At 49.1% G+C, this 17,846-nt stretch overlaps 2 protein-coding genes across 6 annotated transcripts in view; one reads left to right on the top strand and one right to left on the bottom strand.

Annotated features, from left to right (window-relative positions):
• Positions 1–9,106, top strand: AGMAT (agmatinase (putative)). The gene is made up of 7 exons (XM_025856868.2): positions 1–515; positions 1,625–1,827; positions 4,257–4,305; positions 5,193–5,388; positions 6,108–6,287; positions 7,861–7,945; positions 8,670–9,106. Exons 1-7 carry the CDS (start codon positions 244–246, stop codon positions 8,741–8,743), a joined length of 1,059 nt encoding a protein of 352 aa, XP_025712653.1. The 5' UTR covers positions 1–243; the 3' UTR covers positions 8,744–9,106.
• A 422-nt stretch (positions 9,107–9,528) lies between these two features.
• Positions 9,529–17,846, bottom strand: part of DNAJC16 (DnaJ heat shock protein family (Hsp40) member C16) — a 39,635-nt gene continuing 31,317 nt past the window's right edge. For all 5 annotated transcript variants that reach the window (XM_025856867.2, XM_073903317.1, XM_025856865.2 and 2 more), the window contains 7 exons: positions 16,929–17,112; positions 15,858–16,040; positions 15,628–15,704; positions 14,360–14,440; positions 14,157–14,255; positions 13,408–13,578; positions 9,529–12,891 (listed from right to left, as the gene is read on the bottom strand). In XM_025856867.2, the coding sequence (XP_025712652.1) occupies positions 12,492–12,891; positions 13,408–13,578; positions 14,157–14,255; positions 14,360–14,440; positions 15,628–15,704; positions 15,858–16,040; positions 16,929–17,112 (1,195 nt within the window). In that variant the 3' untranslated portion in view covers positions 9,529–12,491. The remainder of the gene's footprint in view (positions 12,892–13,407; positions 13,579–14,156; positions 14,256–14,359; positions 14,441–15,627; positions 15,705–15,857; positions 16,041–16,928; positions 17,113–17,846) is intronic.

Consider the following 17,846-nt stretch of genomic DNA (forward strand, 5'->3'; position numbering starts at 1 on the left):
AGCAGGGGCCGAGGGCCAGGTTTTTGGGGGCATAGGCAGCGGGCCGGGGCGGTGGCGGGGAGTGGGGAGTCCCGGGCCTGGCTTTGTTTACCGAGAAGGCCAGAGGCCAGAGTCCAGAGAGGGGGCGGGGAGAGAGCGGCCCCTCGCCCGCCCAGCACCCCAGGCCGCCCGCTCTTTGAGCGCGGGCTGCTCGGCGCCGGCACAGCCGGCGGGCCTGGAGTGGGGGGGGACCCGGCGGACGGCATGCTGCGGCGGATCGCGTCCCGGTGCGCCCGGGGCCTGGGGGCCGGCGGGGGCGCACATCCTGCCGTGGGGCTCTGCCACCCCGGCCGCAGCTCCAGCAGCCGGTCCTCCGATGCGCGCCGGAACCAGCCCCCCAGCTCCGAGTTCGTGGCGCGGCCGGTGGGCGTCTGCTCCATGATGCGGCTGCCGGTGCAGGCCTCCCCCGAGGGGCTGGACGCCGCCTTCGTCGGGGTGCCGCTGGACATTGGGACCTCCAACCGGCCCGGGGCGAGGTAAGGTCCGAAGGATTCGGGGACACGTGGGTGGACCGCCCGATGGCCACTGGACGCGAAAGACAAAGGGACGGGCGCCTCCGCTCACGCAGGGTGGGGTTGGAAGTGCTGGCTCCAGAATGCTCCCAGTCCTTTGAAAGACGGTTGATTTCCCTCCTCCCGCATCAAGCAATGGTGAGGGCTGGACATGTGGGTCATCTGTTGGTGACAGGAGCCTTCTCCACACGCTGATTCCTGAGCCTTGCTGGGATGGTGGCTGTGGGGTTTATGGGGGCAGGAGACGTTATTTCCGAGAACAGAGGAAACTGGATGCACCTTCCCCAAACCTCTAGATGTCACCTGATCAAGAATTGCTCAAATACTCCTGTCAAATAAATAAAATCTTTAAAAAACAAAACAAAACAAAACAAAAAGAATTGCTCAAACACAAGATGCTTTTTAAAAAAATACATTTTATTATTTTTAAGTAATCTCTACGCCCAGTGTGTGACTGGAATTTACAAACCCGACATCAAGGGTCCCACCCTCTACCTCTACCAACTGAGCCAGCCAGGGACCCCAAGGCATTTTTTTTCTAAGATCAAGGCAGCTGAAGCAATTTCCTAATTAGTGAGCATCAGCTATTTCTGATTCAGCGCAGCCACTTTACGTCTAATAATCTGAAGTATGGATGCCACCATTTATATGGCGCTTTGCATAGATGACCTCACTCAATTCCTCCAACAACACAGTAAGGTTAGGAAATTGAGGCTCATGGAGATTAAGAAATTATCTAATGTCATTTAGTAAATTGGTGATGGGTAGTCTCCTAAATCCATGCCTTTAATCTCTTCAAGTATATAGCCTGGATCAGTGGTTCTCAACCAGGGGTGATTTTGCCCCCAGGGGACATTTGGTGGCGTCTGGAGGCCTTTCTGGTTATCCCAACTTGCCACTGGCATCTAGTGGGTTATAGATTAGGGGAAACATTCTGCAAGGCACCGACGGCCCCCCACATCAAAGATTCCTCCAGCCCCAAATGTCAGCAGTGCAGAGGCTGAGAAATCCTGGCCTAAGTAGGACCTCTGACCCTTTTGGGATGGTTCACAGGATGATTCTTCCTTCTCCAGATTTGGACCTCGGCGGATCCGGGAAGAATCAGTGATGCTTCGGACAGCCAACCCTAGCACGGGGGCCCTCCCCTTCCAGTCCCTCATGGTTGCAGACCTAGGCGATGTGAACGTCAATCTTTACAACCTTCTGGACAGCTGCCGTCTAATTAGAGAGGCCTATCAGAAAATTGTAGCAGCTGGTTGTATTCCCCTGACCTTGGGTAATGGTGTCTGTGGGGACAAGTGCAGCTCTGCGCTGAGGGTTCATTTATGGTGGGCTTGGGTGTAGCTGCTCCTTCGGGGCAAGCCACTGGGAATATGGAGACAGTCGGAAAGAGAATGTTTTAAATTCATGTGTTTTAACCCCTGGGGAAAGGCTGTTTACATTTTTGGACTGGTATGACTGGCAGGGATGGACTAGGGTGAGGCAAGTGAAGCATTCACTTTGGGGGGGTTGCCAAAAAGTCAACTTATAAATATGATCGACTTTTCCCTTTTGCCTCAGGCTCCAATATAGTTCGGAATAGCACTATTACTGATCCCCTTTTTTTTTTCTTTTAAGATTTTATTTATTTATTTGACAGAGAGAGACACAGCGAGAGAGGGAACACAAGCAGGGGGAGTGGGAGAGGGAGAAGCAGGCTCCCCGCGGAGCAGGAAGCCCGACGTGGGGCTCGATCCCAGGACCTTGGGACCATGACCTGAGCCGAAGGCAGACGCCTAACGACTGAGCCACCCAGGTGCCCCTGATCCTGTCTTTTTAAAAAAAATTATCATGGAGGGGGTGCCTGGGTGGCTCAGTCGGTTGGGCGTCTGACTCTTGGTTTCCCTCAGGTGGTGATCTCAGGGTCCTGGGATTGAGCCCCGCGTCTGGCTCTGGGCTCAGCCTGGAGTCTGCTTCTCCCTCTTCCTCTGCTCCCCGACCCCCACTTGTATTCTCTCTCTCAAATAAATAAATCTAAAAACAAAAATTCATCGTGGATTTTTTTGCATTGACCTTGATTTTTAAAAGTATTGCATCAAAATAGTATTTATCTCAATGACTGAGTTTTTTGGTGTCCCTTAAATTTTGCATCCCAGCAAGTGCCTCTACCCACCTCACCTTTGTCCTGCCCCTTGATTCCAGGCCTGGGGAAGGCTCACAACAGGAGCTCAGCTGTGACTTTTTAACTATTTCAAGGACATACTTTTCTTTTTTCTTTTTTCTCTTTTCTTTTCTCTTTCTTTTCAGGAAATGCTTTTCTTTTTCTCTTTCTTTTCAAGAAATGCTTTTCTTTTTTCTTTTTCTCTTTTCTTTTTAGAGAGAGCGCGCGAGTGTGATAGAGCACACGTGCCCGAGAGCGGGGTGGGGGGCAAGGGGCAGAGGGAGAGCGAGAGCGAGAGCGAGCGAGCGAGAGAGAGAGTCTTCAGCTAGCTCTATACACAGCACGAAGCCCGCTTGGGGTTGATCTCACGACCTGAGCCGAAATCAAGAGCTGGAAACTGAACCATCTGAGCCACCCCGGCGCCTCTCAGGGACATACTTTTAATGACGTTATTTGAGAGAGAGCTACAAAGGGGTATTTCCTCCTCATCAGGGTCTCTATTAGTCTACAGGGCGGCTTTCCCCTTGTCTTGCCTGATCTCTCCCCCACCCTTACATTTCTTTCTCTTCCAGTTCACAAATAGTTAAAATGACACGGGCCTTTTTCTAAATATCCAAATGTATTTTTGCCAAAGGAGAGGGCCGAGCCTGCAGAACACTGTGGTGCGGAGTGTGGTTTCTGGATGGCACAGTTTGAAAATTTCAGATTCACCTCTCACTAGCTATTTATGCTTCATTTCCTCACTTGTAAAATGGGACTAACACTACCAGCGTCTTCCTCATTGTTTTGTGTGAGGGGCGTATAATGAAAGTGCACATAACCTGTCTGGCATCGTGACTTACGTATTTTCAGCTTCAATAAATGTTAGCTGTTGTTGTTGGTAATAGTGGCCCATAGTAATACTTTTCTAGGCCCGAGCTGTCCTGTACAGTAGCCACTAGCCACATATGGTTATTAAAATGACAATTAATCACAATGAGATAAAATGAAAAATGCAGTTCCTCCACGGCCTGAGCTGTATTCCTCTAGGCACACGTGGTTAGTGACCCCCCGTGCCGGCCAGTGCAGATAGAGAACATGCCCATCACTGCAGAGAGTTCTGTTGGACAGACCTGTTCCTGGCATTTGACCTGTAAGCTTTGTTTCCTCTTTTATTATCTTTTAAAGATTTTATTTATTTATTTACTTATTTGACAGAGAGAGAGAGAGAGAGAGAGAGGGAACACAAGCAGGGGGAGTGGGAGAGGGAGAAGCAGGCTTCCCGCGGAGCAGGGAGCCCGATGCGGGGCTCGATCCCCGGACCGTGGGACCATGACCTGAGCCGAAGGCAGACGCTTAACGGCTGAGCCACCCGGGCGCCCTTGTTTCCTCTTTTAAAGAACAATGTAATCCCAAACATCCAGTGGCTGTTTTCCCACCACTGAACAAGATCTCACGTTAGCTGAGGTCATAGCTCTTCGGTCTCAACAAAAGGGCGGCACAATTGGGTAGATTGAAGATTGCTCTCTATAATACATGGTCCTCTCTTACCCGCATTCCACATATTTTCTTCTTCCTCTTTGCAGGTGGCGATCACACAATCACATATCCGATATTACAAGCGATGGCAGAAAAGTACGTCCCAAGCGTCTGGGCGCGCACAAGGGTTTCAAAATTCAGGAGCTAGGGCATGAGTTGTTTGCTGCTAGATGGTATCAAGTGACCTCTGCTGGCTCAGGTTATTTGGGGTGATAGGAAATTCCCCACTGGGTTGCTTCTGTGGATCAAAATGAAGGTCGAGCTCCCGGTGTCTCTGTCAGTCACCAGCTGGGAACCAAGACAATTTATTATTAACACTTGTGGCTACCCTTGCTTGCCCTGGATCTGCCCTGGTATGCGCGCTCAGCATCTGTCTCTGTTTTTGGAAGATGGGCCCCTCGTGAAATACACAACCCCAGCTAACAGCAGTTTCTGTTGGGCTTCAAAGGCCAAATACACAGCAGTGTTGCTTGCTGAGGAGAGGTCCTGTTTCTTCCTGAAAGGGCCCCTTCCCCAGAGAATGAGAAAATGGCTTTTCCAGTCGTGGAAGTCTACCAGGGATTAACTAACTTTGGTTAATTAGTTTGAAAAAGAGGCAGAAGGGCCAAGGTGGTGACAGCTCCAGAATTCGTATATAGGAAGGACATATGGGTAGCATCCTCAGTGGTGGTGGGCGGGTATAAGTCTTTTCTGGAAGCTGTGCTTGCCTAGCGTTGATTTAGATCGTATGTTGCTTTCGGGTGGCTGGAGGGGTTGTTGGAGATTATGGAGAGAGAGCTGTCTGTCTTCTGCCGGACTTCTCTGGGTTGATTATTCTGAGCAGCTAAGTGATTTGAAGACAGAAACCAGTTGCAAGGCTGGTCACTGAGGCCGGGTCTCCCGTGGCTGTGAATGGTCAAGTTTGGAAGTCCGGGTAGCCTGGAGGGTGGTGGTGCTCAGGCCCCCGGAGGAGGCCTGGGCTCAGAGCTGCCTGTTGTCATCAGGCATGGCCCCGTGGGGCTGCTGCATGTGGACGCTCACATGGACACGGCTGACAAGGCCCTTGGAGAGAAGCTCTATCACGGGACGCCCTTCCGCCGCTGCGTGGACGAGGGTCTCCTGGACTGTAAGCGCGTGGTGCAGATCGGCATCCGGGGCTCCGCCATGACCTTGGATCCCTACAGATACAGCCGGAGCCAGGTGACAAGCCAAACGCCCCCCTTCCTCTGCCCGCAGCCTGCAAAGTGCATTTCTCTCTGGTGCCCGTTCGGTGGTGGCTGCGGATTCCACGGGGGCTTTAATAACCAAATTCAGAAAAACGGGACGGAAAGCCGAGTTTGCCCCAAGAGGGTCGTGTGGAGCAGAGAGGAGAGAGGATGTGAGTTCATGAGGCGAAGGGGGCCTCTCATCCCTGGGGTAGGGAGAGAAGCCGAAACACACCCGCCTCTGCGCTGTCGCTGGCTTCCGAAAGAGCTGAGGATGTCCGAACCCAAGGCCAGCGGCCATCTTTTTAGTTCTTGTCCTCACCCCCATCGGGCAGAGTGGCTCCCAGGGAAACACGGATGAGAGGATCCCCACAGGAAAGACCCAAGTCCCCTGCTTTTAGAGCGTGCAAGGGCCAGTCTTCTGGACAGAGCCGTTCCGGAGGTGCTGAGTTTCTCGCTCTTGCTCTAGCCCAGCTTCTCTCTGATCCCATCCCCCCCAGGTCAGCTTTGACTTACTCCCTGCTTCTTCACCAGCCGTCGCTCCTCCCTTCCTCACCAGTAAAAGGGGGAGGACAGTTCCCTCTTCGTGAAGATTGGGGGTCTGATGTCATGTGTACAGAAGCACTTAGCGTGGGGTTGGCACATAAGAAATCGCCCGTAAATGGCGCCATGTAGAAGCCTCGACACCCTGCTCTTTACTTCCCACATCCTCAGGGCTTCCGGGTGGTTCCGGCTGAAGACTGCTGGATGAAGTCCCTGGTTCCTCTGATGGGGGAGGTGAGGCAGCAGATGGGCGGCAGACCCATTTATATCAGCTTTGACATTGACGGCTTGGATCCTGCCTATGCCCCAGGGACAGGCACACCTGAAACTGCCGGTCTCACCCCTAGTCAGGTAAGGAGGTTCCACCAGGGACGATGCCTGGGGGGTGAGGATTTTCAACTCCCCACTTTCCTGGGACTTGTGGTGAGTCTTCAGGATCAGGACAGGATTTTAAAAAGCGGAGGAGTTAGGCCTTTATCTGTTCTCAGGGCTGACTGCAGGTTGGACGCTCTTGTTGAGTGAGTAGACTGACTTTGGCAAGGGCCCTCATGTCCTCTCTGGGATATAATAGTCTATTATTTGAGCTTTCTGCCTCTGATCCACCTATAGTTGGTTCGTGGGGACATATGCCAGTATCCCCTCTTAAAAACACCAAGCTTGGGGCGCCTGGGTGGCTCAGTTGGTTAAGCGACTGCCTTCGGCTCAGGTCATGATCCCGGAGTCTCCGGATCGAGTCCTGCATCGGGCTCCCTGCTCTGCGGGGAGTCCGCTTCTCCCTCTGACCCAACCCCCTCTCATGCTCTCTCTCTCAATCTCGTTCTCTCTCTCAAGCAAATAAATAAAATCTTTAAAAAAACAAAAACAAAAACACCAAGCTTATCTTTCTGGGGTGACACTTAAAAAGTGCTCATGGTGGGATTAACCACCTACCATGGAAGTTCAAGAGTTTTAGAAACACCCAAACAAAGCTCTCTGAAGGTGGGCTGAGTGTAAACGCAGGAGGCAGAATCGGAGTGTGGTTATAATTAGAAGGTGAGCTCCACGAGGTTAGGGCTGTTATTTCATGGACTGCCCTGTCCTTGGAGTAGAGAATGGTGCCTGACAGAGAGAGTAGGCACTCATAGATATCTGTGTGAATGAGTGAAGACCACTCACACCTGATCCGTTACCTGACCTCCTCTAAGAAAGGGGCCTGTTAGCAACTACCTCTCAAAGCCATTCTCTATCAGTTCCCCTCAGAGAGATTTCTAAAACACAATCCTCCTTCCTCAGCTTATCATTCTGGGCTTTTCACTGGCTGAATGGAAACTCTTTTAGACAAAGTGACCCCTTCCTCCCATCCCCCTCACTCATCCTGTCTTCTGGCCACATCTAACTACTGGTATTTCTTTCCATCTTAGTGTGTGTTTGTCTGGGCTGCCCTACCCTTGGTTAATTAATTCCTTGGGCTAAGTGTTCCTGCTGCCTGGGGAGGGCTTCCCCCAGCTTTTCGGGCTGTTTCGTATTATACTTTTCTGTGCTTGCTTTTTTTTTTTTTTAAGATTTTATTTTTTAAAGTGATCTCTACACCTACTATGGGGCTTGAACTTACAACCCCGAGGTCAAGAGCTGCATGCTCTACCGACTGAGCCAGCCAGGCGCCCCTACGCTTGCTTTTCCTGAAGCCTTTAATGTACGAATGATTGGAATGATTGGCCTTCCATCATACCACGGACCCTTCGGGAGCAGGGGCTGTGCTTTGGCCATTTGTGTCTCCATGATGCCCACCAGGGTGCCTGGCCGTCAGTAAATGTTTTTTGAGGGAAAGCGACAGTTCCGAGTCAAAGGGTGGGCATGTGCTGGGAGAGATGCACTGGGACCTCTGTGGTTGCTTTTCATTGTGAGTGGTTACTGCTGTGGACAACTGGGGCTTGGTCTTGGACAGGCGCTGGAAATCATCCGGGGTTGTCAAGGCCTGAATGTGGTGGGTTGTGATCTTGTGGAAGTTTCGCCGCCCTACGATCCTTTTGGTGAGTAAGCGAGAATACCATGATCTGTAGGCAGCTGCGGGTTTAAATTATATTAATCTACTTAATAAGTAGAAGATGGATGGATCCTTTTGTATAACTTGGGAACCTGCTGAGTATGTTCTGCAGCGAAGAAAATAAACCTCTTACTGCACACCACACAAACACGAGCTAATTAACAAAACCCCTGGGAGGTGGCTATTATTGGTTTGCTTGCCTGACAGCAGAAGAGAAAGAAACCAGCCTATGGTTTATTAATAGGGTGGCGTAGTTCTGTCCTTCTTTGATACTTCATTGAAAAGTGAATTACTGCATAAGTAATATTTATTAATATTAAAAAAGTGGGTGGTTAGCTGGTTTAGGAGAGATACTCAAAGCAGATGCCATCCCAATAATTTCAACTTAGAGAAGCTTCCAGACTTACGCCTATTAGTCTCAGAGGGTAGGTGATAAATACAATAGACACCATTATTAAGGGTTTTCCTTTGGGGGGAATCTGTTCTCAGAGTAAACAACGAACTGTCTGAATTTCAGAATGCTCTTTCTGAATGTTTGTTGGAGCGGAGTACCAGGGAAAGCGTGTCCACAGGGTGGCTGGGCAGCCCAGAGAAGAGCACGGAAGGGAGAATTTGGAAAGGCAGCCCGAAGGGAAGAGGGCGGAGTACCGAGAGGCTTGGCCTTGGGGGCAGCCTGCATGGTGTTCACCTTCGGTTTTGTCTCTTTGTAGGAAACACGGCCCTTCTGGCGGCTAACTTGCTATTTGAGATGCTGTGTGCTCTCCCCAAAGTGATGGTTGTCTGAACCTTGTGCTCTCCCCAAAGTGATGGTCGTCTGAACCTTGTGCTCTTCAAGATACAACAGGTTGTGCTGATGACAATTCTCAAGAATTTATGCGCAAGCAGTCTGAGTACTCAAAGAGTTTATGCCAGTGAAACTTTCCGCTAAACAGTGTCCCCGGGGGCTATAAACCCAGGGCATTCGGTAGAACTCTAATCCAACAGCTAATATTTCTATGGAGTTTGAATGAACTGAATAAACAGAGAAGCACTTGTGCTGTTTTGATGAAAGATGCTGGAGGATTAAGGGGAAAAGGGAGCCAAGGAACATTTGGTTCAAGATGATCTAAAAATTGGAGAAGTGAAATAAAAAAGCCCTAGGACATAATCCTGTATAAACATCCCGTATTTCTCTAGTTTCTTCCTTCACACTGTGGCTTCTCCTGAGGAACTCAGGGCTGCATCTGGGTTTTAGGACCACTGTGAACCTAAACAAAAAGTTTGAATGAAAGTAACGTGCAGATCCCGATAAAGAAACTTCCCACTCAAAAGCCCAGGAGGGTGCACAGAATGTCTTTTCAACCAGACATCAGGTGGCCTCCAAAGAGCCCTTGGTGACTCTTCCTTAACCCACTTCCTCCCTTTCGCATTATCTACTCTTGGAGCTGCTGCACCCTCCATGACAGCAACTCCTGAAATCTGCAGGGAACATTCAGGCATGGGTTGAGTCACATGCAAATTCAGTTTTGTCGCTAACGTGTCCACGGGCAAAACATCATCCCCCAAAGCAAGAGCGACGCATAATCATCACACATTAAAATAGTTTATTTCTGTTTCCAGTCTGTAATATTCTCAAAACAAAAATAACATCAGCTTCAGTGCCTGTTCACAATACAAAACAAAAACAACATAAAAAAGACACCATTTGCCAAATAAGTTATTTGTTCCTAAGAGTATCAAAAGTGCAAAATATTCACCTTTTCAGATCGGTCTCTAAAGTTCCATCGTCCTCCTTGACAAACGGAACGGACAGGTTTAGCAGTTGCCACACTGCATTTGTGTTCAAGGGACAAGGTCAGGCATTTGGATGTGAGCGATATTTCATCTGCAAGGATATTTTGCATCAGCTTTTAAAGAATTTTACTTAGGAAAAAAGTTGGAGTGTTTGCTTCTAATCTCTTTTTCCCAAACAAATCACTTAAAAAAAAAACACATTCAGATTTCATTTCTTTTTAAATCAGGAAACGTTGATGTACTGAGTGAGGAGGAAATCAACCTATTAATTTGAGAAGTATGACCAAATTTTCATGGTCAGTAAGTGATGGCAGAGAGAGAGAGACCGTGGTGCCTAACAGAAGTCAGGGCAGTCTTGCTCACTGAAACGCCGCTGACTCAGAGCTGACAATCTCTTAGACAAATTATGCCACCAGCACCTGGATGATAAAAAAATATTTGTAAGTAGGTGCATGTTCTACAAAGACTTGTTTTAGGCCAGTTTTCATCCCCAGCTGCTGAACATGATGTACCAGAAAAGCCTACTTCTAAAAACAAAACAATGTTGTCAGTCTCAAGATATTCAAAGACCAAGAAATTAACTTAAAACCAAAATCAGGTCTGTGTGATTTCACACAAGAGAAGGAGAAATGGTGGCATTGGCTGAGCATGACAAAGGCTCATACATTTGACACAAAAGTAAACAAATTCATGGAAACATTCAGGAGGAAAGGCTCGGGTGGTCAAGGGCAAAGTTGTTTAAAGTAGAACCTTCCTGGCGTCCTCTTGGGGGACGTACTTTCCAGCCCCAAACAGACCTGTGAAATAATTTCTGCACTGAAAAATTCACCAGGAATGTTTTTAATCCTATCTACTCTCACTTTCCTTTCTTCGTACAAATGGAGGGTGCAGCTGTCTGTGTAAAGGTGCTTTTCATTTTAATGAGAAACATTTTTAAAGTGAACAAATTTGGGGGAGATTTTGGTTTTCAGAAATTAAGGTCAGGGATCCATCCCATTAGTACCGGAAATTAAAAACCAACCACTGAACCAGAACACTACTCACATCAGCAACTTGGCCATAAAAGACCTAGAAAATAATTTTGAGGCTGGTGTATCAAGGAACCAAATGAATCCCTTAATCACACCTGCCTGGGCCAGGTGCCAGGAGACAGCAATCAGAGTAAGCATCCAATTTTTAGAGGATCACGTGGGGGGGAAAAAAAAAGCCTGGCAGTGATTTTTTTTCCTTTTAAATAAAGCTATAGACTCCATGGAAATGATAGGAATTCTTGGGCTTAAGTAATTTATTACTTGCCCCTGTAGCTCAATGTTGAAATTGTTCAGGATCCAAATGGCTTTGTTTAAAGCAATGATGATTAAAGAAATACTAATTTAGTAAATGTCCCATCACTGATTCTGACACTTGGCTTTACAAAAGGGCAATGTGTTTTGTCATCTGAACCGACCACTCTTTGAGGTTGTTCAAACTCCGCTGGTGGTTTTGCGCCCCCCACCCGCCCCAAAAAAGGCAAACTCTCTAACTGGTGGGTGTGATCCACTGCACACTGGAAGCCGGGGTGCTGATGGTAGGTCGGACCCTGTTACTGGTGAAGCAGTTGTGAGTTAGGAGTGAAAGCAATTGAGCTATCATAATATAGGCCAGAAGCTCAAAGTATGCCTTTTGCCAAACAGGAGTCTAGAACAAGTCTTGGCTCACTTGTCACAAAAGAGGGCTCAAAGTTACAGTACTTCTGGGGGGGGGGGTGATAACAGTGTTCAAAATAAAATTGTTGAGAAATTTTTAAGTTCCTTGATACAAAGACATGTCTGGTATTTTACTAAAGAGACACCACTGGAGTGAAGAGGTTCCTCGAGCCTGACGCCTGTCAGGCAGGGGTCTTCAGTTTAACATCTACTGGTTTATAGCAGCTTATCTCTACGTCCAGAGAACAAGATTACAAATTATGGCTCCTAAGATTCATACCCTAAAATTGACAGAGGCAGAAAGGCATGTGAAAACAGACACGTAAATGGCTCAAAGTCATTACAGTACTTCTTGCCGTGCAGATCCTTCCCTGGCTACGCTTAGCGCTGGGGGAGATGGTTGATGGGACGCCCCAAGGGGTCACGTATGTCACTGCCCAGCCCCCCCCTTCAAACCAAACTCACATGCAGGACCCCCACTTATCCCTAGCCTTGTAAAACCGTGGCTGACCAACTGCTGCAGGGGGATACCCCCCCAAATACCCTTTTAGCCACTGACTACCGGAAAAAACTATCAAATGTGAGATTGCTTGGAACCAGGCCTCTTTCAGGATGCAGGGCCTAGAAGCTGCTGTGGGCTGTCGTCCCACTGATACAGCATGCACCGGGGGCGGAAGCACAGCGGGGGCGGGGGCCCGACCAGCACTCCAGGGCCTGCTGCCGGCCGCGGCCCTGTGCCTCTCCCACAGCACGAGACAGGACGGGGGAGGGCAGAAGGAGCACTGGACAGGGATGACGAAGGAAGAGGGGGTGAGCAGTCTCCTTTAAATAGTGCGGCATTCAAACGAGGGGGAAAAAAACCCAAAGCAAAATATTTTGATCTAAGGAATTCAACTTGAGGTGTTTTTCACTCCTAGGTTAGGACAGGACAAAGGAAAGATTCTTCTAGCCATTGTTCCGGAAGAGTAATCTAGAATCTATTCTCTGTCCATGGTGATAGGTAGAGTCCTGAAAAGACCTGTTCCCAGGGGCCTATTAAAAAGCCTGAAGAGTTAAAGTCTCTCTTGAGCTCCCTCAGTCTAGTTCAGGCCATGACGGGATATAAAACCTCTGTAAGGAGCCTTCGAGCAGGCGCTCCATCCATAAGGACAACTTGCTCAATTTCCCTTTGATGGGCCTGGGTCCAAGGCCACAGGAAGATTTCCCTCGAGTCTCGCCCAGATGGAGGGAAGAGTCAAGATCACCGCAGGACCCCACGGCCGCCTCCTCTTCCACTGCTTTCTGGGGCTTGAAGAGGCAGAAGTACTTCTTGTGACCGTTCAGGGCCAGCACGTAACCTGTGTAGTCACGCTCCATGAAATGCTTGTCGTATTGGTTTGGGATCGGGGCTGCATCCTGAGCAAATTCTAGCAAGTATTCCAGCCATTCTCTGTGTTTATCTAGACTCAGGAAGGAGAAGTGTAGGCAGCTGCTCCTGGTGAGAGGACACAGTGAAGATTTAGGGAACTGCCCGACACACTGAATTGCAGGGAACGCAAAGACCTCCGTCAGATCGCATGTAATAGGAGGTGGCTTTGTGTTGGATGGGGCCCAAATATGGAAAGACTGGAGGATTCCTGGCGGACGTCAGGGCTTCTGCAACAGCTCTAACAGTCCGCTGGCCCATCTCCCCACCCCGCCCCGCCGGCCCCTTGCCGGGTGCCCCTTAGGCACTCTCAGTGTCTGGCTTCAGGAAAACACATGACAGCTAGAGGACAGAGCTCCCCAAAAGGCTCAGGGGAGAAGACCGAGTGAGGTCAAACTCTTCTGTTCAGAAGCGTCCGGACATGAAGTCGCGGACAGAAAGGTGCCCTCATGGCAGCTTAGATCTCTGGGCTCAAAAGGTCACAGCCAACATCTGGCTGCGCGCATAAAGCCCCTCACAGTCAAAGAGGAAAGGATGAAATTCTGCCCTGGTCCCCTCCTCTCCCCCTCTCCCACGTGAGCTTACCCAGTGAACGTGTAGACCTCCAAAGCGAATTTCTGTAGTAGGCTGGCCTTGGTGGAGCCTGACAAGATGAGGACCACGTTCATGTGGCCCGGCCTCAGGCGGACCAGGTTACTGGTGTACGTTACATCCGTGAGCTCAGTTACCTCCACAAAGCCTTTTTTAGGAAGCTTGCTGTGGAGAAATAGTGAGGAATTAAGATGTTATCAGGCAGGAGAATGCCATTACTTTGAAAAGAAACAAGAGGAAGAAAATGCTGCGTTCCAACCAGACTAGGTATGTTATTTAATATTCTGGAGCCTGACACATTGGCAGGACGGGGATGGTCCCCACTTGGTGGCCCCAGGCCTACAAAGGGCCCTTCAGACGCTGCCGTTCACAGCTGGTGTAGCATCGGCTTTAGGACGGGATGAAGGCGGTCCGCACAGTCACGGGACGCACCCTTCTCTGCCGCTGGCTCGTCTAGCAACTCTGACGTGCTTTGCTTCCTGTCCGCATTATTACATTTGAGACCGAGAGCCTGAAGCTACCGAGTAGAATGTAAGTAGGTCCTGTGTCTAAGGGCCTACGGGGTTTCAGTAAACACTAACCAGCAACTGACTTTTCCCTCAATCCTCCTCACACGCAAGTTGGTGACCCAGAGTGCTTATACAGACTAGGTCCTCGAACACTGCGCTCTCAGACCACGGGGCCTGTGGCTCTCCTGCCCGGGGGGTGGGGGCCGGGTGGGTTTGGTGTCTTGTTAGAGAAACCTGCTGTTTTCTTTGGTGAAGGCTGGCTCAGTCTTCCCGGCCTTCTCATGAACTTCCTCTTTATCTGGAGGGTTGGACTCTCGCTCATCGTTTGAGTCACTAAAGTAAGAAACAAAGAGCTTTAAGAAAAGAAACAGTACCACAACCCCAAGGTTTGGGGCTCACCCTTGAGAACTCACGCTGAGAAGCCACGGAGCGTTTACCTGAAAGCCTGAACAATGACAGTGCCGAAGAGGATGAAGAGAGCAGAGAAGACCAGGGACAGAAGGGGCATCATCTCCCGCCTGAAACGAAGTTAACAAACTCTGGTCAGCTCTAGATGGGTTGCTGAGATTATGTCCGTTCATGATACTGGATTTCTTTTCCTTGGCTCAGACAAAACCAAAAGAACCCCAAACCAAAAGGCTTTCATATCAATAAACACATCCTACTTTCATACAAATAAAGGTTTTTTTTTTTTTTTTTTTTTAGGGTGAGGGTGGTGGTGAGGAAAGCAGAGATTTTCCCTCACCGTTTTAATTCAGGTTGCTTATTCTACGAGTTTGATTATTTTGTCTCCACAGAATAGGCTGGGCTTAATAAGTTCTGCAGAAGGCAATAACAGGATTTATGCTGTCAATGTGGAGGAACATTCTGACATCGAGGGTGGTGACTAGAAAGTCTATGGAATTATTTCCTTTATTTTGATTTTTTTTTTTTTTCTGGCTAGAATAATTCAGACGTGGCCCAGAGGGCGGAGAAGGAAGAAGACAGTGACCTTGCACAACGTCCTCTAAGACTGGTGCTCCAACATTTTGTTCACCCACAAACACTCCTCGAAGGCCTGTCAGTTTTCAGGAGCTGTGCTGGGTGCCAGGAATCACAAACACGAATGAGATGTGGTTCTACCCTTCAGGAGCTCACAGTATTATTGGAGGTGGGAGTGGGGGTGGGAGGGCCCTCCCTTCACTGCTTAACTCACTGACCGGCTTGTACGGCTCTACACTGGCCTCCACGTGTGTCGGGCCCCGGGCTGGGTGCCAGGGGTGCCCTGATGAAGAGGACAGGCCCAGTGGTTAAGGGGCAATCAGCAGATATGTAAAAAGTGAAGTTACTGAAAGAACAAGGGGGGGCACCTGGGTGGCTCAGTCGGTTAAGCGCCTGCCTTCGGCTCAGCTCACGATCCCAGAGTCTTGGAATTGAGCCCCACATCAGGCTGCCTGCTCAAGGGGGAGCCTGCTTCTCCCTCTCCCTCTGCTTCCAACATCCCCCCCCGGTCCCCCGGCTGCTCAAGCTCGCTCTCTCTCAGATAAATAAAATCTTTAAAGAAAAGAAAAAGAAAGACAAAGGGAACAGTTGTTGAAGATGTGTAAACATTCTTCCACTTGCCGGTAGAGTACACACTGAAATCAAAGAAAGATTCTTTTCAAGAGAAAAAAGTGGTTCTACTATCAATGGAGAAAAAGAAATTCACTGTAGCAATAACTCCTACCAGTTGTTGTGAAATACGCTGTCCCAGCAGTCTGAGATGTAGTCAGAAGCAGAGTAGAACCACCGGAGGAGAAAGATCTATGGAGGGAGAAAATGTGTGACGGTCAGGACTGAGCCCCCGAGCCCAGGTGGAGAAGTCCCTGCCCAGCACAGCATGCTGCCGGCCTCTGCTCGGGCTTTGGGGGCTCACCAGCCCGGCCTGGCACCCCATCTCCCAGGCCATGTGCTTACAGGGGCAAGTTCATCTGTCAGGTCCGGGAGCACAGCTTCTGAGGACAGCAGAGCGGGGTCTCTGCGCAGTTGGTCAAGATAGCCCAAAAGCGTGAATTTATCGCTCTCACTCCCTGTCCAGGGAGCCTCCAGGGTTTTATACACCACCCTTCCTCCTGTGGTGCGCCTTTCCAAGATAGATACCTGGGGGAAAAGAAGAAACCATTAGAAGTCTTCAAGTTTGTTTGTTTGTTTTTTTTCAGGGAGGATGGAAAAATGATCCAGTGAAGTCAGCAGTAAGCTCAAACATGAATATGGATGGGTATAAAATACGTGCAAAAGATTTTAGTTTCTTCTGACAAAGGAAACCATGTTTATGGTGACTTTCCAAAGCTTCTGCTAAAAGTTAAAGCTCTTTCTTCTGAGTAGACTTTTTCCTATAACCTCTGACTTAATATTATACTAAGGATCTTAAGTTTTTTAGAGGTAGTTCCCATGATGACCAAGATGATGACAAAGACGGAAGAATTTAATGCTTCTTTAGAGTGATGACAAAGGAGGGGAAGGGAAGGGGAGATCAATTAAAATGAAATGAAAGAGGCAGAAGTAAAGGAGGGAGATTTTACTGGTAGCCTAAGGAAGATTTTACAAACTAGGTACTCTATAATTTTTTAAGTAGGCTCCACATCCAGCGTGGAGCCCAACGCAGGGCTTGAATTCACGACCCTGAGATCAAGACTGAGCTGAGATCAAGAGTCGGACGCTTAACTGACTGAGCCAGCCAGGCGCCCTCTATGAACTAGGCACTCTAAAACTACACCGCCATGGGGAAAGAAAACGGTGAGAAGAACCGATGCTCCTGAATCTTTACTCATAGGAAATATGCTTTCTGTGAAGGTCTAAGGCTGAAAATCTAGGAGGTGAAATCACTAGGATAAAAGACTGTATTTCAAGTGTAGGCTTTCAAAACAGGCTCAGAGATTTCTGGATTTCCTGGAATCTGTATTCAAAACGCCCAAAGAAGGGAGAAACAGAGTTCAGGTGCCATGAGCATGTCAAGAGCTTGGAGTAAGAAGAGAATTCATGACTCACCGCTGATTTTCCTTGAAACGGATCAATGTCTGATAGTAAGGTGCTGGCAAACTCCTGCTGTCGATCGCTGTAGACATGCACGAATCTCACCGTGTCCTGTGTGTTTGCCAGGGCGAAGGACAGGAAAGCCTCAAAGGGTTTACTCAGCTTGGCAGCCTCGGGGGTCAGTAAAACCACGCAGTACCTGCACATTGGCAGAAGAGGAGACTTTAGGATCCATCTCCGAGGCTGAAGCCACAACAAGCAGAGGGAAGAAGAGGCGCGTGTGTTTTACAGAAGCGAACACAGTTCACTAACAGGAGCTGTACTTAGAAGTCTCTAACGTCTCTAACGTCATCAGGGACGTGCTTCTTTTCGACGGGTGAGATCTTCCCCAAACTAAACGTTACCACGCTCAGGAATTTCTTTTAAGGCAATGGCCTCTGAATCCTTTCAGAAGCCAGCTATTCTGGTGCCTCCACCACAGGCAGGGCTGGTCAAATCCGTGTCGGGCCATTAGATTGCACAGGGACACGTCACCTCTCGGAGGTGAGCAAAGACCCGAATGGGGTGTGCCGTACGGGGAGAGGGGCCAGGGGATTCCAGGCAGAGAGAACCGCGAGCACAAAGACCCCTGGATGGAGAGAAACTGGACCCAGCGCACAGTTCCAGGAAGATCACTGGCTGCTGTGTGGGGAAGGCACAAGAGGGGAACGGAACGGAAGCTGAGCCTGGTTAGAAGGCTAGCCCGGGGGTCTCCAGAGCTGGTGGTGGTAAAAAAGGTGAGAAGTGTGTGGATCTGGGATAGTTTCTAAAGGCCATGCACACAACAATCCTTAGAGTCCATGATATTCTTCCCTATATCGAATTCAAGTCTTCTTCTCCCTTAGTCTTACAAAGGAATCAGAAAAACTGGAAACATAGGGAAGTTTTCTCACT

Source organism: Callorhinus ursinus, unplaced genomic scaffold (genome assembly GCF_003265705.2).
Source record: "Callorhinus ursinus isolate GAN/ISIS: 27379988/994484 unplaced genomic scaffold, GSC_fseal_2.0 scaffold18, whole genome shotgun sequence".
Classification (NCBI taxonomy): Eukaryota; Metazoa; Chordata; class Mammalia; order Carnivora; family Otariidae; genus Callorhinus; species Callorhinus ursinus.